Genomic DNA, 25551 nt, shown 5'->3' on the forward strand with positions numbered 1-25551 from the left:
TTTAGAAAAAACTTATGATGTAAAAAATAAAATAAAATAAACAAATTTATAAGATAATTATTTAAGTTAAGGTTCTTTGTACAATCCTCTCCAATACCACATCACCCCTTTGAGAGTCTTTGGGTTGAATTGGTTTACTAATATGATCCTAGTAAAACTTTAAACGAATAATTTTTTAACCAAAATCTATTCTGATTTTAGTAAGGTAAGAAAAAAAAATCTAAATTAACTCATTTATCTTAAAAAAAAAACTATCCAATGGTATCCAATTTCTTTATCCAAAAAAATCATAACTTTGTTAAATATTAAGAAGAAATAATGGGAGAGATCAGAGAAAATTTTTGTGTGTATTCTTATTCCATCTAATACGGGATATTTATACATATATATTATCTAGGGTTCCAGCATCGGATAAGATCAAATACCCAACTCTAGAATATTCTAGATAATACATGGGATAATAGTCATCCACATTTAATATTTCATAACACTCCCCCTTGGATGACTATAAAACGATAACTAAAATTTACTAAAAAAAAACCCGTACAAATAATTTATAATGCGCATAAGATGCTGCCTCGTTAAAAACCTTATCAGGAAAACCCAGTGGGAAAAACCATGATTAAGGAAAAAAAGAGTGCAGCGCGCATTAACTCCCCCTCATGACTACATCACTTGAGATCTTTAAGACGACGCAATCCAATGCCGTAAGCTAACTTTTTGAATGTGGCGGTTGGGAGCGCCTTAGTAAACAAATCTGCCAAATTTTCACTCGAGCGAATCTTAAGAACTTTTATATCACCATTCTTCTGTAGATCATGAGTGTAGAAGAATTTTGGTAAAATGTGCTTTGTTCGATCACCTTTGATATACCCTTCCTTAAGCTGGGCGATGCATGCTGCATTATCCTCATATAAAGTCGTTGGAACTTCTTTCTCGGAGTTTATGCCACAATCTGTCTGTATATGTTGAATTACAGATCTTAACCATACACATTCACGACTAGCCTCATGGATTGCCAAAATTTCTGCATGGTTAGAAGAAGTAGCTGCAATCGTTTGTTTCATAAAACGCCAAGAAATAGAAGTACCTCCACACATAAACACATATCCAGTTTGTGATCTAGCATTATGAGGATCAGACATATACCCTGCATCTGCAAAACCAATCAAACCTTCTTTGAATAGGTTAGAGAAAAACAAACCCATATCTTTCGTACCTTGAAGGTAACGAAGTACATGCTTAACCCCATTCCAATGCCTTCGGGTGGGGCATGAGCTAAATCTTGCTAACAAATTTACTGAAAATGATATGTCGGGCCGTGTATGACTAGCAAGATACATTAATGCCCCTATTGCACTTAAATATGGTACTTCAGGACCAAGAATTTCTTCATCATTCTTCCGAGGTCGGAAGGGATCTTTTTCTACATCAAGTGCTCTAACAACCATGGGGCTACTCAGTGGATGTGTTGTATCCATAGCAAATCTTTTAAGGACCTTTTCTATGTATGTTGACTGGTGCACAAGGATTCCATTCTTTAGGTGTTCAATTTGTAGCCCTAGGCAAAATTTAGTTTTTCCAAGATCTTTCATTTCAAATTCTTTCTTTAAGCACTCCATTGTTATTGAAATCTCTTCAGGAGTTCCAATAATATTTAAATCATCAACATATACTGCAATTATGACATATCCTGATACAAATCTCTTTATAAAAATGCATGGGCATATAGAGTCATTCTTATACCCTTCTTTCAACAAGTACTCACTTAGTCGATTATACCACATGCGCCCTGATTGTTTCAATCCATATAGAGATCTATTCAATTTTATTGAGTACTGTTCTCGAGAACTTCCATTTGCTGCTTCTGGCAGTTTAAATCCTTCTGGAAGTTTCATGTATATGTCATTATCTAGTGGGCCATATAGGTAAGCTGTGACTACATCCATCAAGCGTAAATCAAGTCCTTCTCTTATTGTCAGACTGATTAGAAATCTAAAAGTAGTTGCATCCACCACGGGAGAGTATGTCTCCTCATAATCAATATCGGGTCTTTGTGAGAATCCTTGTGCAACTAATCGGGCCTTGTATCTTACAATATCACCATTTTCATTTCTTTTTCGTACAAAGACCCATTTATATCCCACTGGTATTACACCTTCAGGTGTACGGACTACAGGTCCGAATACTACTCTTTTTTCAAGAGATTTCAATTCAGTTTCAATTGCTTCTTTCCATTTTTGCCAATCACTTCTTTGTCTACATTCATCAATGGACTTTGGCTCATGATCCTCTTCATCATTCATGACATCTAATGCTACATTGCATGCAAAAACATCATCAACGTCGATTTGGTTTCGGTTCCATATAACTCCAGACATGATTGAATTTGTTGAAATTTCTTCATTATCAGGTACCTGAATATCTTTTTTCATCATGTCTAGGGTCTCTTCTGGAGATCCTTCAAAATTAATAGCTTCCTCGGTTTGGCCATTGTCAATAGTTGCTCCTTTTTTCTTCCGAGGGTTTTTATCTTTGGAACCGATGGGTCTACCACGCTTCAGGCGTGCTTTAGAATTATTTGCAATTTGGGCTTGTCCTTCCGGGACATCAATTTTAATCAGAGCATTTTCAGCTGGTATATGTGACTTGGTCACTTTCTTTGGGTCAGCAAATGAGTCTGGCAATTGATTTGCTAAGTTTTGTAAATGAATTATCTTTTGGACTTCCAATTCACATTGTTTAGTACGAGGATCAAGGTGAGATAATGATAATTCATTCCAACTGATTTCCTTTTGCAGATGTTTATTTTCTCCCCCTAATGTTGGAAAGACTGATTCATCAAAGCGGCAATCTGCAAAACGAGCCGTAAATAAATCTCCTGTCGTTGGCTCTAGGTACTTAATTATCGATGGAGATTCATATCCAACATATATCCCTAGTCTTCTTTGAGGGCCCATTCTAGTGCGTTGTGGTGGAGCAATTGGAACATATACTGCACATCCAAATATTCTCAAATGGGATACATTTGGTTCCTGACCAAAAACCAATTGTGATGGGGAGAATTTATGATGACTTGTCGGCCTGATGCGAATTAGTGCTGCTGCATGTAATATAGCATGCCCCCAAGCAGAGGTTGGAAGCTTAGATTTCATAAGTAATGGTCTAGCAATCAATTGTAAACGTTTAATTAACAATTCCGCAAGACCATTTTGTGTGTGAACATGTGCTACATGATGTTCAACACTAATCCCGATTGACATGCAATATTCATCAAAGGCCTGGGATGTGAATTCACTAGCGTTATCAAGACGAATAGCTTTAATAGGAAAGTCTGAAAAATGTGCTCGTAATCTGATCAACTGAGCAAGTAGTCTCGCAAATGCCAGGTTGCGAGTTGATAACAATGATACGTGTGACCATCTAGTTGATGCATCTATTAAAACCATGAAATATCTAAATGGCCCACACGGGGGATGAATTGGTCCACATATATCCCCTTGTATACGTTCTAGAAAAGTAATTGATTCGGAATTTATTTTAGCTGGTGATGGCCGGAGTATTAACTTGCCTATTAAGCAAGCAGCACATGAAAAATTATTATGAAGAATCTGCTGGCTCTTCAATGAGTGTTCACATGAATTTTCGATTATTTTTCGCATCATTATTGAACCGGGATGGCCTAACCGGTCATGCCAAACTTTGAAGTCATCAGTAAACTTCTGGTTTACTATAGCATGTGATTCAATTGTATCGATTTTTGTATAGTACAAACCAGTGGAGAATGTAGGTAATTTCTCCATAATAAGTTTATTGCCTTGAGTTATACTTGTGATTTGAAGGAATTCATTATTTCCTTCACTAATTGTCTCAATATGATATCCATTTTTTCGAATATCTTTAAAACTTAGTAAATTTCTTTGAGACTTAGGGGAGTATAATGCATCAATAATTTCCAATTTTGTTCCCCCTGGCAATAATACATTTGCTCTTCCGGAGCCTTCTATAATTCTTGTACTACCTGATATAGTACTCACACTAATCTCTTTCATCACCAATTGTGAAAAATATTTCTTATCTTTAAGTATGGTGTGAGTGGTAGCACTATCAACTAGACATAAATCTTCACCATTGGTTGATGATTGAGCTCCAAAGGGATACATATTCTAATAGAATTAAAGAAACTAAAATAAGATTCACTAAATCAAATAACTTAAATTAAATAATGAAATATGCGAAACATAAAATGTCCAAAAACATAAAATTGTCCAAAAACAAATATTCCATAAAGCATAAAGTCATAGTACTACAATAAAATTCTATAATAAATGCAAGCTAATTAACAGAGTTTATTCGCCAATGGGACATAATTTATTCAATTATTTTCTTCAGGATTAGGAAAGAAATCAGCCGCTTCCAGGTGAGTTGTATCACCGTAATCAAAATCACCTTCGCCATCCTCATACACCAAATTTGTCTCCACTTTCTTTCCTTTCTGTTTGATTGATTGTTGATAAAGGTCTACTAGATGTTTTGGTGTGCGATACACACGAGACCAATGACCTTTTCCTCCACAACGGTAGCATATATTTTCATTTTTAACCTTCTCATTCTTATTTCCATTTTTATTGTCCCACTTCTGGTGAGAGTATGAGTTCCTAAAATGACCACCTCGACCACGATCATGTCCACGTCCGCGGCCGTGACACTGACCTCGACCACGACCTCGACCACGACTGCTGGCGTGATCTCTAGCCTTTTGCTCTTTTCCAGTATGGGATGTCGCATTCGCTTCAGGGAATGGAGTAGAGCCAGTTGGGCGTGATCCATGATTTTTCATTAATAGTTCATTATTTTGCTCAGCCACAAGGAGACAAGATATCAATTCAGAATATTTTGTAAAACCCTTTTCACGGTATTGTGTCTGCAGGACAACATTGTTTGCATGAAAAGTAGAGTATGTTTTTTCTAACATTTCTGCATCCGTGATTTTCTCTCCACATAATTTCAATTGTGATGTAATTTTAAACATGGCTGAGTTATATTCACTCACAGACTTAAAGTCTTGTAATCTTAAACGTAACCAGTCATAACGAGCTTTTGGTAATATCACAGTTTTCTGGTGGTCATACCTTTCCTTTAGATTACTCCAAAGGACTTGTGGATCTTTAACAGTCAAGTACTCAGTCTTAAGGTCTTCATGAAGGTGATGGCGAAAGAATATCATAGCTTTAGCCTTATCTTGGCTTGTTGCAGTACTGTTTTCTTTAATAGTATCACTAAGTCCCTTTGCATCTAAGTGTATTTCAGCATCTAACACCCAAGACAGATAGTTGTTTCCAGTAATATCAAGAGCAACAAATTCGAGTTTTGCAAGGTTTGATATGATTCACTGATATATAAAACAATATTATAAATTAGGAACTAAGATGATATAATAAATACTCACAATTCTACCATCAATTTTCATATATCACATTTTTCAATAAGTTTAACCATCCTTTCAGTTTTGAAACGCACAGTAAGATTATAAGCATTTTAGTAGGAAGGATAAGCAGCTTGCACTCAATTTTTTTTTTTTTTTTTTTACTCATTACATTCAGTATAATTGAATAAAAGCTAGTACCCCATATAATGATGTGTAATACACTAATACATAATTTTAATTGCTTTATTAAAGGCAATATGTTACATCACAGTAATTATGCAGAATGTAATGTTGCGGTGTGTACTTCCTGTGTGCGAGTATGTGTGTGTTGCGTGTATGTATCTTCCTAGTTTGAGGTGACAAATCACTTTTATTGTAAAAGAAAATAATTAACAGAGAAGTTTAAGATAATAGAGCACTGACATTAATGATCAATTATTGAACAACAACAGCTTTTATGCCACCAAATCTTAGTTCGCTGTAAACTATTAGATCCTGTTCAATGTATGTTAGAGTATATCTAAACAATCATAGTCCAATTTTTCACTTCTAAGGGTCAACATAAGACCTTGCACTGCTCATTCAAAACATATACAGAAAATAGAATTCCTTTCCAAAATGATATGAGAAATATATTTTTGACAGAAATATATATATTATTATTATTTATTTATTTATTTTTTTCATACATCTCAATCTAATTAGTAGGGAATACTTGATGATAAATTATCATCTAAATTAAATGGCGGGTTGATTGAAAATGCAGAAGGTACTGAGGTTGATTATGCGTCTTCTAAGGTACTCACTCTTATTATGCTAAGTATGCTCGCGAAAATTTCGTCAAATACAGCTAGTATGCTTAAATTTAACAAATACCCATTTTTATCCTTTCAATCCAATCAAAGATAATCTTCTACTACATTACACCAAATTCTCAGAAAAAAAAAAAACCACAAATTTAACAACACTTAAATTCACACCCAGAGTAAATTCATCAATTTCAATTTCACAAATTATAGCAAAACTACTAATTTCAAGCATTTGGTCAAACACCCATAAATTAAGATCTTGATTTCTAGCTATCAAAGTATCTAATTCGACTTAAACAATCAATATGAACTCAATACATCATAATTTATTATCAAGAATTCAAGATATAAATCTATAAACTAATTAACGAAACAAATAGTATGTAAATATAAGAAATTAAGAGGTAAAAATTCAGTAATTCACCTATAAAGTCACGGAATATGGACGAGTGGATGACGGAGCAGTGGAGCACCGAGCACAGGAGGCCGGAGGCGACGACTGTGGGACAGCCAACAGCAAGAACAGGAGCCGGAGCGGTGAACGTCAATGGCAACAGCTTACGGGATGATATGAATGCAGTTAGGGGTGGGACTTCGGTCTGGCAGTTCGGTTTGACCTCAGTTTGAAACGGTTTCGGTTTGAAACGGTTCGGGTTAAAACGGTTTCATTTAGACGGCGGGTCGGTTCAGTTCGGTTTTGATTAGTCACAGGTCGGTTCGGTTTCGGTTTATTTTTGAACGATTTAAATTCGGTTCGGGTCATAAACGGTTCGGTTTATAAACAGTTCGGGTCATAATCAGATCGGTTAGAAACTGGTCGCTTCAGGGGCGGATTTAATCGGGTCAATGCCGGTTCGGTTTTTAAACGGTTCGGTTAATAATCGGGTCGGTTTGAAACAGGTCGGTTCAGGGGCGGGTTTACCCGGGTCAATGCCCGTTCGATTTATAAACGGTTCGGGTCATGATCTGACCGGTTTGAAACGGATCGGTTCAGGGGCGGTTTTACCGGATCAACGTCGGTCCGGGTTCATATCGGTTCGGGTCATGAACAAATTATTTTGAAATGGGTCGGTTCAGGGGCGGGTTTACCCGGGTTAATGCTAGTTCGATTCATATCGGTTCGGTTTATACTCGGTTTGGTGCTAAAATCGTTCGGGTTAGTTTGGTAATCGGTTAAATTGGATCGGGTTGAAATCGAGTTCTAAAAAGTGGTTTTGACCAGTTAGCGCGTTTTGTTTTATATCAAGTTGGGACTAGTATTTCCATTTCATTAGCGGGTCGGCATAGGTTGGTGAAAAAAATAATGGATCGAGTAGAAATTGGGTTTTAAGAGATTTTTGACCGGTTAGCTATTTTCGTTTTATATAAAGTTGGGACTTCGTCACTTTATTTTCAGACATCGGATTATATACAATTACACAAATCTTCATTTATTCAATTATTCTATATCATGTTAATATGTTATGTTCAAGTTTGGTTATACTCTTGTTGTTGTTTATTCGATACTATCATATTAGTCTATTACAAATTTATAATGTATTAATGTATTATTGTTTCATTATTAAATATATATTATTAGGTTATCAGCTTCTTGTTGGATTGTTTTTAGATATCGTGTCATGACCATGTTTTGATGAGTTGCTACTTTGAATACGATAAATCGATTCAGATATCAGATTATATAGAATTACAGAAATTCTCATTCATTCTATATCATGTTAATGTGTTATGTTTCAAATTTGGTTATAGTCTTGTTGTTGTTTATTAAATATTAGTCTATTACAAATTTATAAGGTATTAATGTATTATTGTTTCATTATCAAATATTATCAGGCTATCAGCTTCTTGTTTTAATTGTTTTAAAGATCGCGTCATAACCATGATTTGATGAATTGGTACTTTGAATACGATAAATCGATAATTGATATTGTAATAAACTAATAATTTAATGTTACGGAACTATATTTGGATGTTTAATTAAAATCACGATTATTCAATTTCCCATTAGTCTAATAAAGTAATAATTGACAATTGTTTGTAACTATTCCATAATTTTGGTGTTAAAGTTATATTGCTGAATTACTTTGTTGTCTTACCCTCTCTAATCACCTTTTAAGATTACGTGCCTACAAGGCTGCAACATATATATGTTGCAACTTGCAAGTTAAAGAAAACGGGTGGGGAAGTAGAAGTATTCAATTAGATCGATCATCAACTGTTTTAAGTGTTAATAATCAGATACATTTATCGATTATCTATACATACCAATGATAGTATGATACCAATCGTACCATACATGATTATTTATTACATATACTGATATACATATAACTAATATACATTAAATATGTCATGTTGAATCAATTCCAATTTCCAAACATTTGTGTTTCTTACAATTTATAAGTTACATAAAGTTAAGAGTACAGTAGTGTTTTTATTAGTACGTAGCTATGAATAAAAAAAACATAATATCCAAATCCATTATCCCATGATCCGTGTCACCGTCTTATATTAAATATCAGCCATTGATTTGCATGTCATCTAACGGCCTATCATCGCACACATTCCAATTCACGATCCGTGTGTTTTCTTTTCCACCAATCAGATCACTCTTACCATCGTCTCTTTAGTACTCTTTTTGATTTCTCTCTCGTTTTCTTAATCCTCTTCTGTAGTATTATCAATTTTTTGAAGCCATGGCTGCTAATATGCTCACTGCTCTCTCGTTTTCTCTCTCATCTCCTCTTCCTTCTTCCTTTCTTCTTCTTCCTTCTTCTCCCTTCTTCCGTCTATATTCTCCTTTCTTCCATCTCGTTTCTCCGTCTCCGTCTACCGGCACCACGCACAACGGTTTTTATGGTCAAATTCGACCACGAAACTCTAGATCTAGTTGTTTCATGATCGAATTTGGCCTTTTAAAACCAAATTCGAGGCCAAATTCAGGATTAATATATAAGGTGTTTTCGTTCTTCCTTTTTTTATTTTCTGTTTTTCTTTTTAATTTTTTTTCAAGTTGTGGGCAACAGAGGGGGCCGAGTTAGGGTGGGTGCGGCGGCGGTTAGACTGGGTTCGGGTGGGTGGGGAGGGAGGATTTTTCGAGGGAGGGAGGGAGTTTTATGGTGGGTGAACAGTTAGAGTGAGTTGGGGGGTTTCGAGGATGTTGGGTTTCGTGGGGGTGGGTGGGGTGGGGTTACGGTGGGTTTGGGTTTTTTTTCGATTTTTTTGTATGGGGTGGGGTGGGGTGTGTTACGGTGACGGTGGTGGGTGTGGTTGGGGTTGGGTCTTTTTTTTTTTTTTTTTTTTTTTTTTTACAGTGACGGTGGTGGGTGGGGTGGGGTGGGGTGGGGTACATTACGGTGATGGTGGTAGGTGGGGTGGGGTATGGGTCTGGGTTTTTATTATTTACGGTGACGGTGGTGGATGAGGTGGGGTAAGGTTTGGGTCTGGGTTTTTTTATTTACGGTGGGTGGTGGGGTGGGGTGGGTGGGTTACGGTAATTATGGTGGGTGCGGGGGTGGTGTTAGGGTGGGTCTGGGTTGACGTTGGTGGGGTGGGGGTGGGTTACGGTAACGGTGGTGGGGTGGGGGTGGGTTACGGTAACGGTGGTGTGTGGGGGTAGTGTTAGGGTGGGTCTGGGGTGACGGCGGGGGTGGTGTTAGGGTGGGTTACGGTGGTGGGTGGGTGGAGGGTGGTTGGATTGGGTGGGTGGCCAAATTTTTTCATTTTTTTATTTAATTTATAACTTCTAATTTAGTTATACAAGAATATAATTTTAATTTTATAATAGCAAAAAAATTTACAAATTTAAATCAATAATTATATGTAAAAAAAATTGTACTGTTAAATTACATTAAACATCAAATATATTTCGTGAAATTCTAACAAATTGTTAAAGGCTGTAAATAGTTCAATTTGAATGGAACGGGTTGTAAACGGTTCGGTTTAAATAGTTTGTAATCGGATCGGTTTAAATGGGTTGCGGTTTGAAAATAGTTCGGTTTAAACGGTTTAATGGGTTATAACAGTTCGGTTTAAACGGTTAGCGGGTTGTAAATGGTTCGATTTAAACGGTTTTTTCCTACGGTTTAAACGGTTTCAGTTTATAAACGGTTCGGTTTAAACAGTTAGCGGGTTAACATTAATCGGTTCAAACGGTTTCGGTTTATCAACGGTTTGGTTTGTTATTGGTTTACGGTTCGTAACGGGTTAACATTAATTGGTTCGGTTCGGTTTCGGTTTGACATTATACGGTTCAGTTTGGTTTTCGGTTTAAAATTAGCGGGTTATAAACGGTTCGGTCCGTGATGGTTCGGTTCGGTAATGGACGGTTTCACGGTTCGGTTTGAAAAATCCCACCCCTAAGTGCAGTGATTTAATTATCACTGTTACCTTTTCTTTTACTTTTTATAATATTCTGTAGCAATGGTGCTGATAACGTGTTAAATATTAAGAAGAAATAATGGGAGAGATCAGAGAAAATTTTTGTGTGTATTCTTATTCCATCTAATACGGGATATTTATACATATATATTATCTAGGGTTTCATCATCGGATAAGATCAAATACCCAACTCTAGAATATTCTAGATAATACATGGGATAATAGTCATCCACATTTAATATTTCATAACAAACTTTTTATCCTAAAAAATCCAACTTTTTTTATCCTAAAAAATCCAACTTTTTAATCCTAAGGAAAATCTATTCTAATAAATAATAAGGGTCATGTGGTGCAACATTTGGCAAAAACTTAAAATGCCAAGTGTTATTGTCGCACGCCTTCCCTAATCATATGACTAAGGCCCCTTTTGGTAGTATCATTTGAGGTAAAAATTAGCGCTTTGATCAGTCAAAACACTACCAAAAAAAAAAAAGAGTATTTGGCAAGGTAGCAGTGTGAGTAGCGATTAGCAATAGAGGTAGAGTTTAGGTAGCTAATTTCAAACGTTAAAGATAGTAGCGTTTTAACGTAAAAGAGTAGCGGGTAGCGTTTACTAAATTTTGGTTTTTTTTTTTTTACAATTTATATTATTATTAATATATTTTAGTATGCAATGTGATAGAGTATAAAATATATTCCTGGGCCTCAACCATAAGATTAAGCTTTTGGTTGAGATGGTCCTCTAACATGGTATCAGAGCCAGCGTGACACAAAGGTCACGGGTTCGAATCTCATCCGCCCCTCTTTCAAAGTGGAATTAATTCGCGCCGGGTATTGGAGGGTATGTGCTGCATCCACATTTCAAGCCCAAAGGGCCTTTCATGTGAGGAGAAGTGATAGAGTATAAAATATATTCCTGGGCCTCAATCATAATAAGCTTATGCTTTTGGTTGAAATGGTCCTCTAACACAATCGCTACTAAACTGCTAAAAATATTGACGATAAGAATATTATAAAGGCTGAAACTCTAATCATAATGTTTATCTCATTAATCGATGAATTGTTGATTGTGTCGTCCAACTTGCAAGACATTTTATAATTCATGATACATAATATAGTTAAGATCAATCTTTATCAATTCAACACATTCATGATAATTAAGATACGCTTCTTTTTACCTGTAAAAGTTGTTGACACTCGGGATAATACTCTCATAAAATTGAACGATTATTTATGTGGGATTGACATAAGATAGGTTTATTTATTATTGGAAAAAAATGTTGAATGTAAAGTAGTGATTTTGGTTATTCAATGTTTTAGTGGAATAAATGATAATGATGAGTGATTTTTATTTTATTTTACTTATTTTTTTTGGGTGCAAGATTAAAAGAAAAGATATTGTTTTAGTTTAAAGTTTTATATATATATTTTTTAATCTAATTCAATTTTATTTTTTAAATTAAATGTTCACGAGGTCTTATAAATTCTGATAATTTTAGTTTAGATATGTTCATGTTTGATAAATTGAAGAGAATACACCCATATTATATTTGTGGTCATAATTACAATTGGTATGATAATGATAAGATAGACAATCCATCATGAAAATGTATTACAGATTGAACAGACACAAAATTGGTAAGTTATTAGTGAGTATCTAACATAAAAATGTCACACTCAAATTCCATTAATTTAACACATAATTGATATTTTATTTTTTGGACATTGGCAATATTTTGACCAGTAAAGTTTGTTGGCAAAATCTAAACTACTTCTTGAAAGTGTTAATAAAATATACTAGATTACTAGGCAGTTAGGCTGGAGAAACTTGAACCCATCCACTAGATTTATAAATATTGATATGAAAAACTGGTTTATTGTTGAGAATATTATAAAGGCTAAATAATTTTATTTTATTTTTTTATATATATATAAAAAAAAAAAGTCTCAATATTTTTTAATTTTTTTTTATTTAAAGTAAGCTAGCAAATAAACTTCTTATTATGAAAGGTAAAACTATAAAAGCACTCAAACTATTCTTTTCTCACAAGTCACAAGCCACACAAGGTACACTACTTTTTTCTCTTGAATTGATGAAAATGACCCATAAAAATATATTTTTCATTTTATTCTGCAATCTAACTGCTTCATTATATGTTAGTTGGAGGATGAAAGTTACACAAGTGACTCACCACTATATTCCTAATTTTGACATTATATAAAGACCTTATAAATTTTATCTTCATTTTATTATTTAAATGGCTGAAATTTTTCATCCCATCTACTTCAAGATGAATCATGCCAAGAGACTAATAATGCATCTAAGATATTATAATATTCAATTCTTTAATTTTGACATGTGTCCTATTATTACTAAAATGAACTATTTATCTACTTACGCTGAAAATCCCAATATGCAAAAAGAAGCACGAGGATCAAATTGACTTAAAGGTGAGAGAGGCAGAGGAGTGATAAGTCTATTATGCGTAGTATATTTTTTTTTTTAACCCTCCTATCATGGTTATATTTGTGCTTATTTGAGCTTTGCGATGCTATTTTTATTATAGATACACAGTTTTTAGTGTTTTTATAGATTTGGTATTGTTATATAAGAATTGATAGATTTACGACAATTCTTGAGCTTATTAAAACTACAATTAAATACAAATTATATTTTTGACCGAAGATTAAAAGCTCCAGAATGGATAATTTGGTCCGGTGATTAAAGGCTCGATTAAGTGAATTGGTTACAAAGCTCCAAGCTGAACCAATAAAATGAAAGTTCGGCCCAAAAAAGATGAGTCCATGATAAATGAAGCAAAGGAGCGCAAATGTTTAGATAGACTTTTGTCCAGCCACCACTTATTGGTCCATTTACTGTTTAGGATGAGCATTTGGATTTGACAATGAGTAATTGATTATCTATTGATTTAAAAATTAACATTTATTAATTTGGAAATGAACATATTGTATACACCCTCTGTGTGTTTTTTAAGTGTTAGAATTTGAACGACACATAGTTTTAGGTAATTTAATTGACTTAAATAAAATAAGAGGTAAGTGGGGTAGTTAGAGTATTAAAAAATTGTAAAAGAAAGATAGTGGAGTTAATAGTTTATTAAAAAGTAATGAATGTAAGAGAAAAGATATAATAATAAAAAAAACAGTTGTGGGTTTGGGTAAGGACCATGAGAGGAGATAGATATAATATTTTAATGTAGTTTTTTGCCAAAAAAAAGGAAGTGTAACACTTAAAAAAACACGGTCGGAAATGAGAAGTATAACACTTAAAAAAACACGGAGAGGGTAATTATATTAGGGCTGGTAAAAGCTGACCCAACCTGACAACACCACTCGAATTCAACTTGAAATAAATGGGTTTTGATTGAGATTTTCAACCTGTTTATCTAATTGGGTCACTCACTCGATTTGAAAATAAATGGGTTAGGTTCAAATTTATATGTGTTTTAAAAAACGAATATTTACAAATTTGGAAATGATCATTATATATATATATATAGTACATGATTTAAAATTGAATATATATAGATTAGAAAATGAACATGTTGTATAATTATACAAGTAAATGTATTAAAATAAATTTTATGCAAATGAAGTATATCTTTAATACGAAGTATGTTTTATAACAAATTTCCCTATTATAAATTCTCAAATAAAATGAAATTTTATTGAACAAAAGAAATGGCATACAGATTACTGTACAATTGGTTTAAGCTGCACCAGGGTGCAGCTTAGATATGTGCAACATCGGCCCAAAAGCCCAATTACACACGCCCCATTAAAAAAAGCCCTAAAACAAAACTAGACAACACAGAATTGCTGCCCTCCACACCCAATTAAAAACTGCTATAGTTTTATTTCAAAAAAAAAAATAAAAAAAAATTGTCAATTCATTCTTCTATGTCTTCAACTTTTCCCAATATCTTTAATTCTTTATACTTCACTTCTCTCTCCTCTTATAATTTTCTCTCTCTAAAAAACTAAAAATTGTCATGGTATTTGAAATGAGGTAAAAAAATCAACCAAATTTCCCAAAAAAAAACCGTTTAGTTATTTCAAACATTTTTACAATTAATTTCTGTTGTTATTTTCTCACTCTAACAAAGATCCTTCTCGCTCCTCTACATGATTTCACTTCACTAACAAACTGAAAAATAACAATGAATATTAGAGAAGAATGAAAATAAAATGATTCTCTCAATAAAAGGAGAATTTTTATGAATATCAGTGACTTTCGTCGTTAATTTTCGTCCGAAGTTTTTGATGCTCTATTCGAATTGTTTGTTTCGTAATTATATTAGGAAACCAATGCATGTCCATATTTTGATTGGTTATGTTCACTCTTTGAAATGCACATGTTCATATTTTTATGCCTATTTTCACTTTCTGAAAAGCTAATGTTCACGTTTAAAGGAACCTATGCATATGCTCATATTTTGCATGATTATGTTCATTTTCTGGAATTCATATTTTTTTTTTGAATATGTTCATATTTTTAATACTTATAATGCATATGTTTCATAATCATATTATTTTTTATTTTTTCAAATTTTTATGCTCATAATTAAATGCATTATATTCATAATAATATTTTATATGTTCATAGATAATTTCAAATATTCATAATGTATTTATGTGTTTTTACGAAATATTTTCATTAAATATGTTTATGCATATGCTGTCTTTCTCAAATGTTTATGTTCATATTTTTTTACGCATATGTTCACCATTTAAATGCTTTTATTCTTCGTCAAAAAAACAAATTAAAAAAAATAAATGCTTATATTCACTTTAAGAAAACCAATGCTTACGTTCACATTTTGAATTTTATGTTCACTTTCTGAAAATGCATAAATTTTTTTTTTAAATTTTTTTATGCATATATTCATATTTTTATGCCTATGTTCACTTTCTGAAAAAGCTAATGTTCACATTTAAGGGAACCTATGCTTATGCTCATATGTTGCATGATTATGTTCATTGATAAAAAAAAAGTGCAAAAAATCAGATGAAATTCATACACAGATGAAATTGGTCGAAGCTAACAAAATTCTTCATGTGAATTCAAAAAATCAGACAAAACTTATCAATCGAAATTAAGCACAAACTCACCACATAATAAATCGAAATTCATGCATAAATCGAAACAATTACAATTGAAATTCACACAAAATTCATACATAATATTTTTTTTTTTAAAAAAAGAGGAGAGATAAATTAAAAAAGGAGAAAAAAAATAGAGGAGACAAAATTATAATGATATTTTTGATCGAAAATTTTAATGAGAATTAGGAAAGAAAAGAGAAGAGAGAGAATTGGGAAGAAGGAAACCAAGAATTTAAAAAAGGAAACAAACTAATGCGGAAGAATGTTAGCTAGGTTTTATGATATGACTTTGGGCTGCATGCGTTTCACGCAGAATATCTTGTGTTTCATGGTTGTTGTATCTAATCCTATATACATGAGGTTGCAGCTATCCTATATACATGAGGTTGCAGCTAAGAATATGTGACAAACATAATAAAAAATCACATATTGTAGACTTAGACCTGTCAATTTGGGTCAATGAGTCAGGTTTGAGTCAAATTTTGGATTATTTGGTTTGAATCGATTGGATCATTACAGAATACGAAATTGTGTCGGATGAAGTTATCGGGTCAGGTCAGAAATTAACAACTCTAAATGTAGCCTATTGACTCTATTCCTTAAGTCCATTACCCAATGAATCCAGAGAGTGTAAATGGGCTGGGCTAGTAACACAATCCCTCAACAAAACCCTAATTTCCCCCAAATAAAACCCCAATCAATCCCCAAAAACCCTAACCCTCACCCTCCTCCCCCATTTCATCAGCAGCCTGAAAAACCAGAGGAGAGAGAAAGAGAGCACAAAAATGCAGATCTTCGTGAAAACCCTAACGGGTAAAACCATAACCCTAGAAGTCGAATCCTCTGACACAATCGACAATGTGAAAGCCAAGATCCAAGACAAAGAAGGCATCCCACCCGACCAACAACGCCTCATCTTCGCCGGAAAACAGCTCGAAGATGGCCGCACTTTAGCCGACTACAACATCCAGAAGGAGTCGACTCTTCACCTTGTTCTTCGTCTTCGTGGTGGTGCCAAGAAGAGGAAGAAGAAGACTTACACTAAGCCTAAGAAGATTAAGCACAAGAAGAAGAAGGTTAAGCTCGCTGTTCTTCAGTTTTACAAGGTTGATGATTCTGCTAAGGTTCAGAGGTTGAGGAAGGAGTGCCCTAATGCTGAGTGTGGTGCTGGTACTTTTATGGCTAATCATTTTGATCGCCATTATTGTGGTAAGTGTGGTCTTACCTATGTTTACCAGAAAGCTGGAGGTGATTGATTGATTTCCAGTTTTTGGAGTTTAATCCAATGAATTCTGTTAACTAGTTTTTAGTTTTTGTTATCAAACCTATGTTTTGTTGAGGATTGGTTATTATAATTACTCTTATTTGGAAATGTTGAATCTACAATTTTGAATCTCTGTGTTTTTTATTTGTTTTTTTTTAAAAAAAAAATTAGGGATGGAGTATAAAAGTATAGTGTTCATCCCATACATACATCAGAAAAAAATTGTGTTCTGACTACAAAAATTGAAAAAAACTGAATTTAGGAAGAATGGATTTTGAGATTTTGACAATACAACAGTAGTTGAGCAACTGTTATACATTGTGCTCTGCGACAAAATATTTAATGCAGTTGAATTTGAGTATAACCCCGCGGCTTATATTTGTGTAAAACATCTCACATTAAACATATGAATACTCCATACATATTCAGTTGCACCACTGTCTGAAGGCGGAACACATGGCCTGACTGCACCGCCCTCGGATACAAAGCACAGTTTAAATTCTCCCCCATTGCCCCAGTGTCTGGAATCAGTTTTAACACACTTTGTATAAATCAGTTTTAACACACTTTGTATAAATCAGTTTTATAGACTAGTAAGTAGTAACAATCTGGACTTGTAATGTTGAAAGCAAACCTCACTCCCTTGTCAATGCCTTCAGTTTAACTACTGGTTGTCTAGTAGTGAAATCAATTAATCAGTTGTGCAGTACCATGTATCAATGGAATATGATGTACAGCTCCAAATACTTTATTTTCGCTTGTAACAAATTAATCAATGGACAAAAAATTCAACCTCGGGAAATCTTGGGATTGGATAATCCTGTCGAGACTTGGATGATTTTATTGAAATCTTTACTTCACCATCTTTTTGTTGAGGTTGTCGAGATTCCATGGCCAAACAAGGCAAAATGTATGTACGATAACGTTTGTTGTTCGAGTAGATTTTTTGAAATCATATCGTCTGCCACACCAACTTAACATGGACAATTCCATACTCAGAATCAATCAGATCGTATATCTCATTGACACGTCCATTGTTCACTACATCAGCCAGACTGATCTCCACAAACCCAGCTGAATCCTGCACAATATAAAAGTTCACAGTTAATCAACAAGAAATAGTAGTAGCAGAGGGCTTTAAGATACTATAAATGGGGAAATTGAGGAGCATATTTTTACTTTTCTTGTAAAACCACAAGTTCTACTTTCGCTGAAAATTTTGATGTACAACTTTTCATGCAAAAGTGGCTCATCAACTATATATGTAAAGTGTTCATCCCACCATGGATTCCAATTTCTCTTGATAGTCTGCATAAACATTGATGAATCAGAAACAAATTGAGTTTCTGACTATAAAAATTGAAAGAAACTGAATTTAGTGAGAGATCAATTTTGATAATACAACGAATATATGTGAGCACTTGAGCAACTGTAATACATTTCTACAATGAAAAACAACTTTAATATAAACAATTCGTATTAACGAGCACTTAAGCCATTTCAGAAAGAAATGATGAATTCAGATGAACTTCAGTATAACCCCACTTAAACTTGTCTGAAACTTCTTACATTGAATGATTTGACGATTCAGAAAAATTATGAATACCAAGAAGCTTACGAAGAAGTACATTGTTTATATTTCATCCATCATAAAAAATACTCGTACATTTTCAATTGCACCATGCAAACTGTCTGAACTCTGAAGGCAGAAACATAGCCAAGCTGCCCTCAGTCAGTGTTACCATACTTTGAAGTATAAAGCAAGTTGTTCACAGAAGTAATACAAGGTATAATACACAATTACACACTTATTTGCATTATGCAAAATAGTTGCTGGGGTTTTTATGTATAAATCCAGTAACTTTTTTTTCCTATGAAAACCACTCTATCCGCCATCCGGATTGAATTGTCACATTAACAGTTTAAATCACAGTTCTATAGTAAATATCGATTTTAGGCAGTGGAAGTACAACATTGACTTCTTGTTGAGCACAATGCAACACCTTGCTTAACTGCCTCTGACGGAAGATCCTTGAGCTGAACCTGTCCACCAGGAGCCCAAGAATCCTCTAAAATCAGAGGCTAGTGGAAGTCGGTTGTTCTAATGCCTCCAAACATTATACGAAGTGCTAGGGCTTAAAAGCAATTCTCTTGCTGGTTACAAATACATTGAAAATCACATATAATAAATCGACTCAAAGTAAATATTTTTGCTTGGCAACACTTTTAGATACTGAAATATTTTCATGTACATCTTCGTTATCATGAGAGAGAAGCTTCAATAAAAAATTGTGAGTAACTCACCCTTGTTTTCTTTATTTCACCTCTGTACACAATCTGAGCATAAGCGTTGGTGTGCTGCTCTCCCTCTACATCTTTCGCTGATATGACGTTAACCAAAAGTGCTCCACTTTCACAAATAATTGGGGCATCAGATAAAGATCTATCTATGCTGTCACTCCCCTGTCTCCCCAACTTGAAAGGATCAAAAGTGAGCTCGACTACAAGCTGCCCCCTTGGTTTCTTATCAGGAGAATCGTTCACATCAAAATTCTTGAGCAAGTCGAGGGTAAAAATCTTTTTCTCGTGGGGAGTTAGTTGATTCAAAGGTACTACTTGCATCCCCATATAATCATCCCCTCCAAACTGCATGCAAAAGCATTAATTGTGAGATAATTAAAGCTATATATAATTACATATTTACAACGCCTTCAATGTGGTCATGTAATGTTGTAAACATTAGCAAACTCATAAATGTGAGGGAACCCAACTATGAAAACATAACTCAATAATGTTCTTCCAACAAGGGATGTGAAAGTAGCAAGAAGGTGATTTTTTTTTTTTTTTTTTCCAACAAGCTAAATCAACCATGGGGTAAAGTGTGAAACCACATTTCATACAGATATACACATCTAATAAAACGGTTCCAAATTTGTAAGCAACTCATACAGATTAACAGATAGATGTTTAGTGTCTACTTCTAGGATTATCTTCTAAAGCTGTGATTTCTTATTTTCAACAGGTCATCTGATGGAATAGATTATGTCTGATTAATGATCAATTGATCATTGACAGTACTCCTGCAGAGATATTTTCTTTGTAGAAGCCAAGGGTATTCAATACGTCTAAAGCCTAAAATTGGACCATAATTAGGTGATAATTGATGACTGAAAGTCAGTCTAAGAGAGTAAGAGGAGTTTAAAAAGAAAACCTTGTCCCAGTCATAAACTTGTAGCTCAAGAACTTGGGTTTCAGGATCCTTGACGAATAGTTTAAAATCCTCATTCCACTTTGGATTCAAGGTCCTGTTCTTGATAGATGTTTTTCCCAATGTCCTTTTTACATTGCTCAACCTTAATTTAACATATGGATCAGATGTTCCTAAAAGATCTATCTTCCAAAGCCTCATTGCCCGGATAACTTTTACATATAATATGCCGCCAACAGGCTTGGCAACTCTGCATGGACATACAACACACAAAATAATAAAAAGGCGGTAAATGGATGAAAACATATCCTAAGCAAAGAGGGGGAGGGGGAGAGGGGGAGGGGGTAGTATACAAATAAGGTGTGATTATCAGTCATTTAATACGGACTGCTGGTGTAAACTTTGATAACCAACACCACATCTGTAGTCTGTATAGTGCTTCAAAATGCATCAAGGTCTAATATAATTTGTGTGTCTCTAATATCTATATACAAGTATATATATACAGCTCACCCATCTATGAAGTAAAACTTACGTTGACTGATCAAAAATGGGAAATTTATACGATTTGGGCCAGTGATAAAGGCTTGTAACTTGTTTCTTGATAGTTTCCTGCACATAAACAGCCTAGTCAGTCAGCTATACGATATATCTACAATTTGGACTGCTGACCTCTATCCATTAAACTAATCCTATGGTTTTACCTGAATTAAGCGATAAAGACCAGGTATAGACATGACATCTCCTCCAAGAACTTTTAGTCCAAAATCCACATGCGGCTGCAAAAAGCTTTTAAGATCAACAGTAGGAGTTGCTAACATATTTTGATGCAACATAAAAAAACTGATTTAAATAGGACAATACCTGTTCCAATAATGAGACCACTAAGCTTTCGAAACATGGGAATGTTGGAACAAGGGGTTCCAGGTGTATCCTAAGATTAGCGAATATTTGTACGTCCACAAGCTGAAAAAAGAGGACATTTGGTTTTCAGTATGAATTGGATTTTAGTATGGACTAAACTATACCTGCATTGAGTCGATTCTTACTTGAATCCTGATTTTTGCTGACATAAACTTGACAGCAAACACTATATTGGGATTTCCTGCCCATCTAATAGCTGGTTCCAAGACCAGTTGCTTTTCATTCGTCTCATATGCTGTCATACCTGCAAAAGGTGGTATCAGTAAAAGTGAGAGGTTGAGATGAAACTCAAGAAATAAAACTTAAGCTGGTTCTAAACTTCACAAGTCACTGCAGACATTGAAAAGATATCAATTGTAGTTAAGCAGGATTGCTGGAGTAAACAAAATATGTTTCTTGTCCAAAAGATTACACAAATGTAACAGAATTATCCTTGATCACAACAAGAAATAAAGAATAAGCCTATAACTAAAAGATATCGAAGGTAATATGAAGTATACATTTGCAAAACAAGATTTTTAGAGGGATTGAATTCCGATGAACGAACATTTTCTTTTGGCCATTAAGATTTAGAAAATTAAAGTATCATGATCCTCAAAACAAAAAACAAAAAAAAAAACAAACAAAGGCATAAAATTGTCCAAGTTAAATTATTTTTACCATGAGTATACTCACCAAGTCACCGATAAATAAGAAAATAATATTGTCGAATAATTAGCTTTACAATTATTAATTACATGTAATTGAAGATATTGTTAGCCAGAGATATGTTTTGAATATTGAACAAAAAGTAAATGGGATTAACATTAAGGATCGAACAGCAGTTGTACAACCACTTAATATCAGTCTAGAACAGTCAAATTAAACCAACAAGCAGGCCTTTGAGAAACTAGTTCATGAACAAAAAACTTTTTCCAACACATGATTTATGGAAAATTGACAATATAATTGAATCTAGTCTAAGACCAAGCTAAAGACAGCATAAACGAAAAAATAGAAGCAGAAGACAGGAACGTAATCTACTGCAGTAGCTTTAAAAGCCAAATTTGCTAATCTGACATTCTGACATAACATAGGTTAAAGCCGCTTCTGGAGTGCAGGAAACTAAGAGTTAAACTGTTATCTTAAACATGGAATGACTAAAATTAGCAGACCCAGATTCACAAAATTGAAACCAGGACTGTATTAAGCTAGAAATCAACTAAATGTATTGTTGAACACCAAGGCTGAGAATCCGGACAGAAATAGTTTGAATCAGAAATATCTTCAACAGAAAACACTACAGCAGTGTTGTTTTACAAAAAAGAATTACTCTTGACTGGTATTGTAGATATCTCTAATCATGTTATTAAGAGTTGCCTTAAAGATTCAGAGTGCCTGCTATACATAGTAAACAACTAAACACGACTTCCCCAAACAGGTTCCTTTTACAGGTTCTTTTCCACTAAATTAGAGAAGACTTTACAGTTTATTTTCAACCGAGTTCAATATAAAGAATTAGTGATGAGCATAGTGTCAGGCTGAGCCACATTTGAATTCTCTCCTGTATGAGACGAATGAACATTAGAAAGAGTTGTACTGCATCATGCATTATTACTCAAGGACTATGTCGAAATTAGAACCATAGGCAGAATGTTTTTGATATATTAGCCAATAGCCACCACTCATCAACTATCTCCTCCTCATCTGAAACTGTTATTTCTCAAAATTAGGTGAAAAATTACAAGGTCCTAGAAAGATTTGTTCTTCCACACAAAATATAAAATACACGTACCATATATTAATATATGTGTACTAGTAGCTAAAAATCAAACTGGTAAAGCATACTCACCATAGAATATAGGTGGAAGGGTTCCAAGACTTGGATTCTCTAAATAAATGGCTATCTTATATTTTCCTATGAAGTCAAATTGTTTAGGCTTTGCCTTGCTTTTGATCATGTTGCAGATTGCCTGTTCATATTGATAAATTGAACATCAGGGTTTACTCAAATAGTAGTTTCACACTTTTGCCAAGAAAAACTCACCCTATCTAGGTAAGGCCACATATTTAACACAAACTTGTTCAGCCAATCCACCTGATTCATTGAAGCCTGCTTAGGATATCTTCATCTAGATATTAAAGGTAATTAATAATAAGAAATCCGAAAACTACTACTTACTCGATCATGATCGGGACTCTTTACCCAATTTGGAATATAGGGTAAAGCACTCAACAGAGTATCTCTATCGAATTCCTGAAGTGGTATAACAACTGGCACCTGCGTCCATTTATAACAAGCTCATGAGAAAAAATTTATAGAAACCTTCTTGATGCAAACACAAAATAAAATTTTAAACTTATAGTCAGACTAAGCAATTGAATTAGTTTGTTCATATGTTGCATCTGAGCAATTTGCCATCCTGTTAGTCTAAGTAGTATTGCCATTGCTGCAGAGCTTCTTAATCCAGAACATTGAGATAAATCACACTGAATGGTTAATTTCAAATGCCCATTTAGTACATTCGAAAAACAGATGCTCCAAAGTCATCATAATTTGTTAGAAAGAATTCAACACGTATGGAAAGTAGATTAAGAGATCATAGCATAACCAAAATGCCCACTAGACCCTTGCTCAAAGATACTATTTTACATTATAGAGATGTAGAGAGACCCTTAATTGAGAATACACTACAATGTATTATCAAATATTTAGGTGTATCAAGATCATCAAAGGTGGTGGCTTAAACAGGATCAAAAGCATTGTATCGATAGTATTCAATTTTAAAGTCAAGGGTATCACCCCCAATTTTTCATCAACTAAGCTAGTACACACCCATTAGGTACATGTCGATAGGGGGAGGGGGCGATCTTTATTCTGCTTTTACTGCAACCATGTGTACATTATAAGAATAAACAAGATCAATTTAATTTCCCGGAATCACCATCATAGTATTGAAGATCTTGCAGTAATTTTATTTGATATCAGGCCATACAAAGAGAGATACAACAAGACAGCATCAATCCATTTTCTTTCAATTTACATGATTATCACAGTTCCACACCTCTATCGATCCAGATATAGTCTAAGAATGTGAAATGTTAGCAACTTAGCATGGAGGGGAGGAAGACTAATTTCTTGTCAGCCCTCCTACTCAACATGACATTGCTATGCCAACTATCAAACAAACAAGAACTTAACTATTTAATGAACCAACTTAGCCCAAATCAGTGAATGCACCTTAGCTAATTCTGGTGCAAGAAATTCAGTGAATGAACCAACTTAATCAAAAACCTTAGCTCCAGAATCCCATTGAATGTTTACACAATGACCAAATCTTATTTATCTCTTTTTTTCGAGATTTTGCAACGAATTATAGCAAACTTAAAGGTTGGAAGTATTCAACTATATAAATCAAATTAAAGCACAATTGCACAAATGCTATAGTTTATCCATAATGATAATCATTCATTTGACATAATACTAAAAATTCAGCTGAAAGAACTAAAACCCCAAGAATAATATAATACCATTATATCAAGCAAAAAAAAAAACACAAATAAAATGACAAAGAATTGAAAATGAACACAAAGTACATTAACAAAGAAAAGATCATACAATTATCATAAGTATAAAACAATCATCACTCAGTCAAACATTTTATCAAACAGTAAATGTGCATTACCACACCATCTTTAGGCTCAGAATATATGAAGAAGAAAAACCCAACAGCAAGTCCAATTGGGACACCAATGCAAAAACCCAGAATTCCTATAAAAGTAATCACAAAACCCATATCTTTTTTCTTTGACATAATCAGTCTTTAACTATGATATGATATACAGTGTTCATAAATGCTTTGTTTTTTGGTTTATAAGTACAATAGTACAACATATTAGAATTTATGGCTTTATATACTAGGCAGTTAAGCTAGAGAAATTTGAATTTATCCAATGGCTTCAGAAATATTGATGTGATGATTATATGTATATTGTTGAGAAAAATATAAAAGCTACAAAAATAATCTATCAAGTTAGGGCCTGTTCATATTTACTGAACTGAGCTGAACTGAACTGAACTGAACTGAACTGATTGGAGCTGAACTGAACTGAATTGAACTGATTGGAGCTGAACTGAATTGAACTGAACTGAACTAAGCTGAAATGAATATTTTATGAGAGAGGGAAATTAAGAGCTGAACTGAACTGAACTGATTAGAGCTGAACTGAACTGAACTAAAAATAAGTAAATATGAACAGACCCTTATTCTCTTTTTTCTTTTTTGGTAAGTAAACATATACAAGTATTATTCAATTACTTTACTTTTGGTAATCTTTATGAAAGTGACTAATAAATACTCCCTTCGTCCCCCGATTGATAGTTACTTTTTCTATTTTTATTGACTCAAAATGTTAGTCATATTTGTTTTTT

The 25551-nt window shown here is 33.9% G+C and overlaps 3 protein-coding genes across 3 annotated transcripts; 1 reads left to right on the forward strand and 2 right to left on the reverse strand.

Moving 5' to 3' along the window:
- Positions 1-4375: 4375 nt before the first annotated feature.
- Positions 4376-6308, reverse strand: LOC110731905. Its single transcript, XM_021911823.1, has 2 exons — positions 6305-6308; positions 4376-5313 (listed from the first exon to the last, which is right to left on the reverse strand). Exons 1-2 carry the CDS (start codon positions 6306-6308, stop codon positions 4376-4378), a joined length of 942 nt encoding a protein of 313 aa, XP_021767515.1.
- Positions 6309-16440: 10132 nt separating this feature from the next.
- LOC110731830 (ubiquitin-40S ribosomal protein S27a) lies at positions 16441-17139 on the forward strand. The gene has a single exon (XM_021911715.1). It carries the CDS (start codon positions 16530-16532, stop codon positions 16998-17000), a length of 471 nt encoding a protein of 156 aa, XP_021767407.1. The 5' UTR covers positions 16441-16529; the 3' UTR covers positions 17001-17139.
- On the reverse strand, positions 17054-24967 carry LOC110731829 (synaptotagmin-3-like). Its single transcript, XM_021911714.1, has 12 exons — positions 24806-24967; positions 23302-23400; positions 23167-23217; positions 22972-23092; positions 21266-21384; positions 21081-21182; positions 20921-20995; positions 20752-20828; positions 20220-20466; positions 19313-19654; positions 18188-18316; positions 17054-18089 (listed from the first exon to the last, which is right to left on the reverse strand). The coding sequence occupies exons 1-12, from the start codon at positions 24932-24934 to the stop codon at positions 17961-17963; spliced, it is 1620 nt and encodes a 539-aa protein (XP_021767406.1). The 5' UTR covers positions 24935-24967; the 3' UTR covers positions 17054-17960.
- Positions 24968-25551: the final 584 nt, after the last annotated feature.

Source organism: Chenopodium quinoa, unplaced genomic scaffold (genome assembly GCF_001683475.1).
Source record: "Chenopodium quinoa cultivar QQ74 unplaced genomic scaffold, ASM168347v1, whole genome shotgun sequence".
In the NCBI taxonomy this organism is placed as follows: Eukaryota; Viridiplantae; Streptophyta; class Magnoliopsida; order Caryophyllales; family Amaranthaceae; genus Chenopodium; species Chenopodium quinoa.

Coding starts and splice junctions, on each gene's coding strand:
- LOC110731830 (XM_021911715.1), top strand. CDS start 16,530: ATGCAGATCTTCGTGAAAACCCTAACGGGTAAAACCATAACCCTAGAA.
- LOC110731829 (XM_021911714.1), bottom strand. CDS start 24,934: ATGTCAAAGAAAAAAGATATGGGTTTTGTGATTACTTTTATAGGAATT. Junction 20,996..21,080: donor TGGTCTCATTATTGGAACAG/GTATTGTCCTAT, acceptor AGCTTTTTGCAG/CCGCATGTGGATTTTGGACT. Junction 20,829..20,920: donor GTCTTTATCGCTTAATTCAG/GTAAAACCATAG, acceptor GTTTATGTGCAG/GAAACTATCAAGAAACAAGT.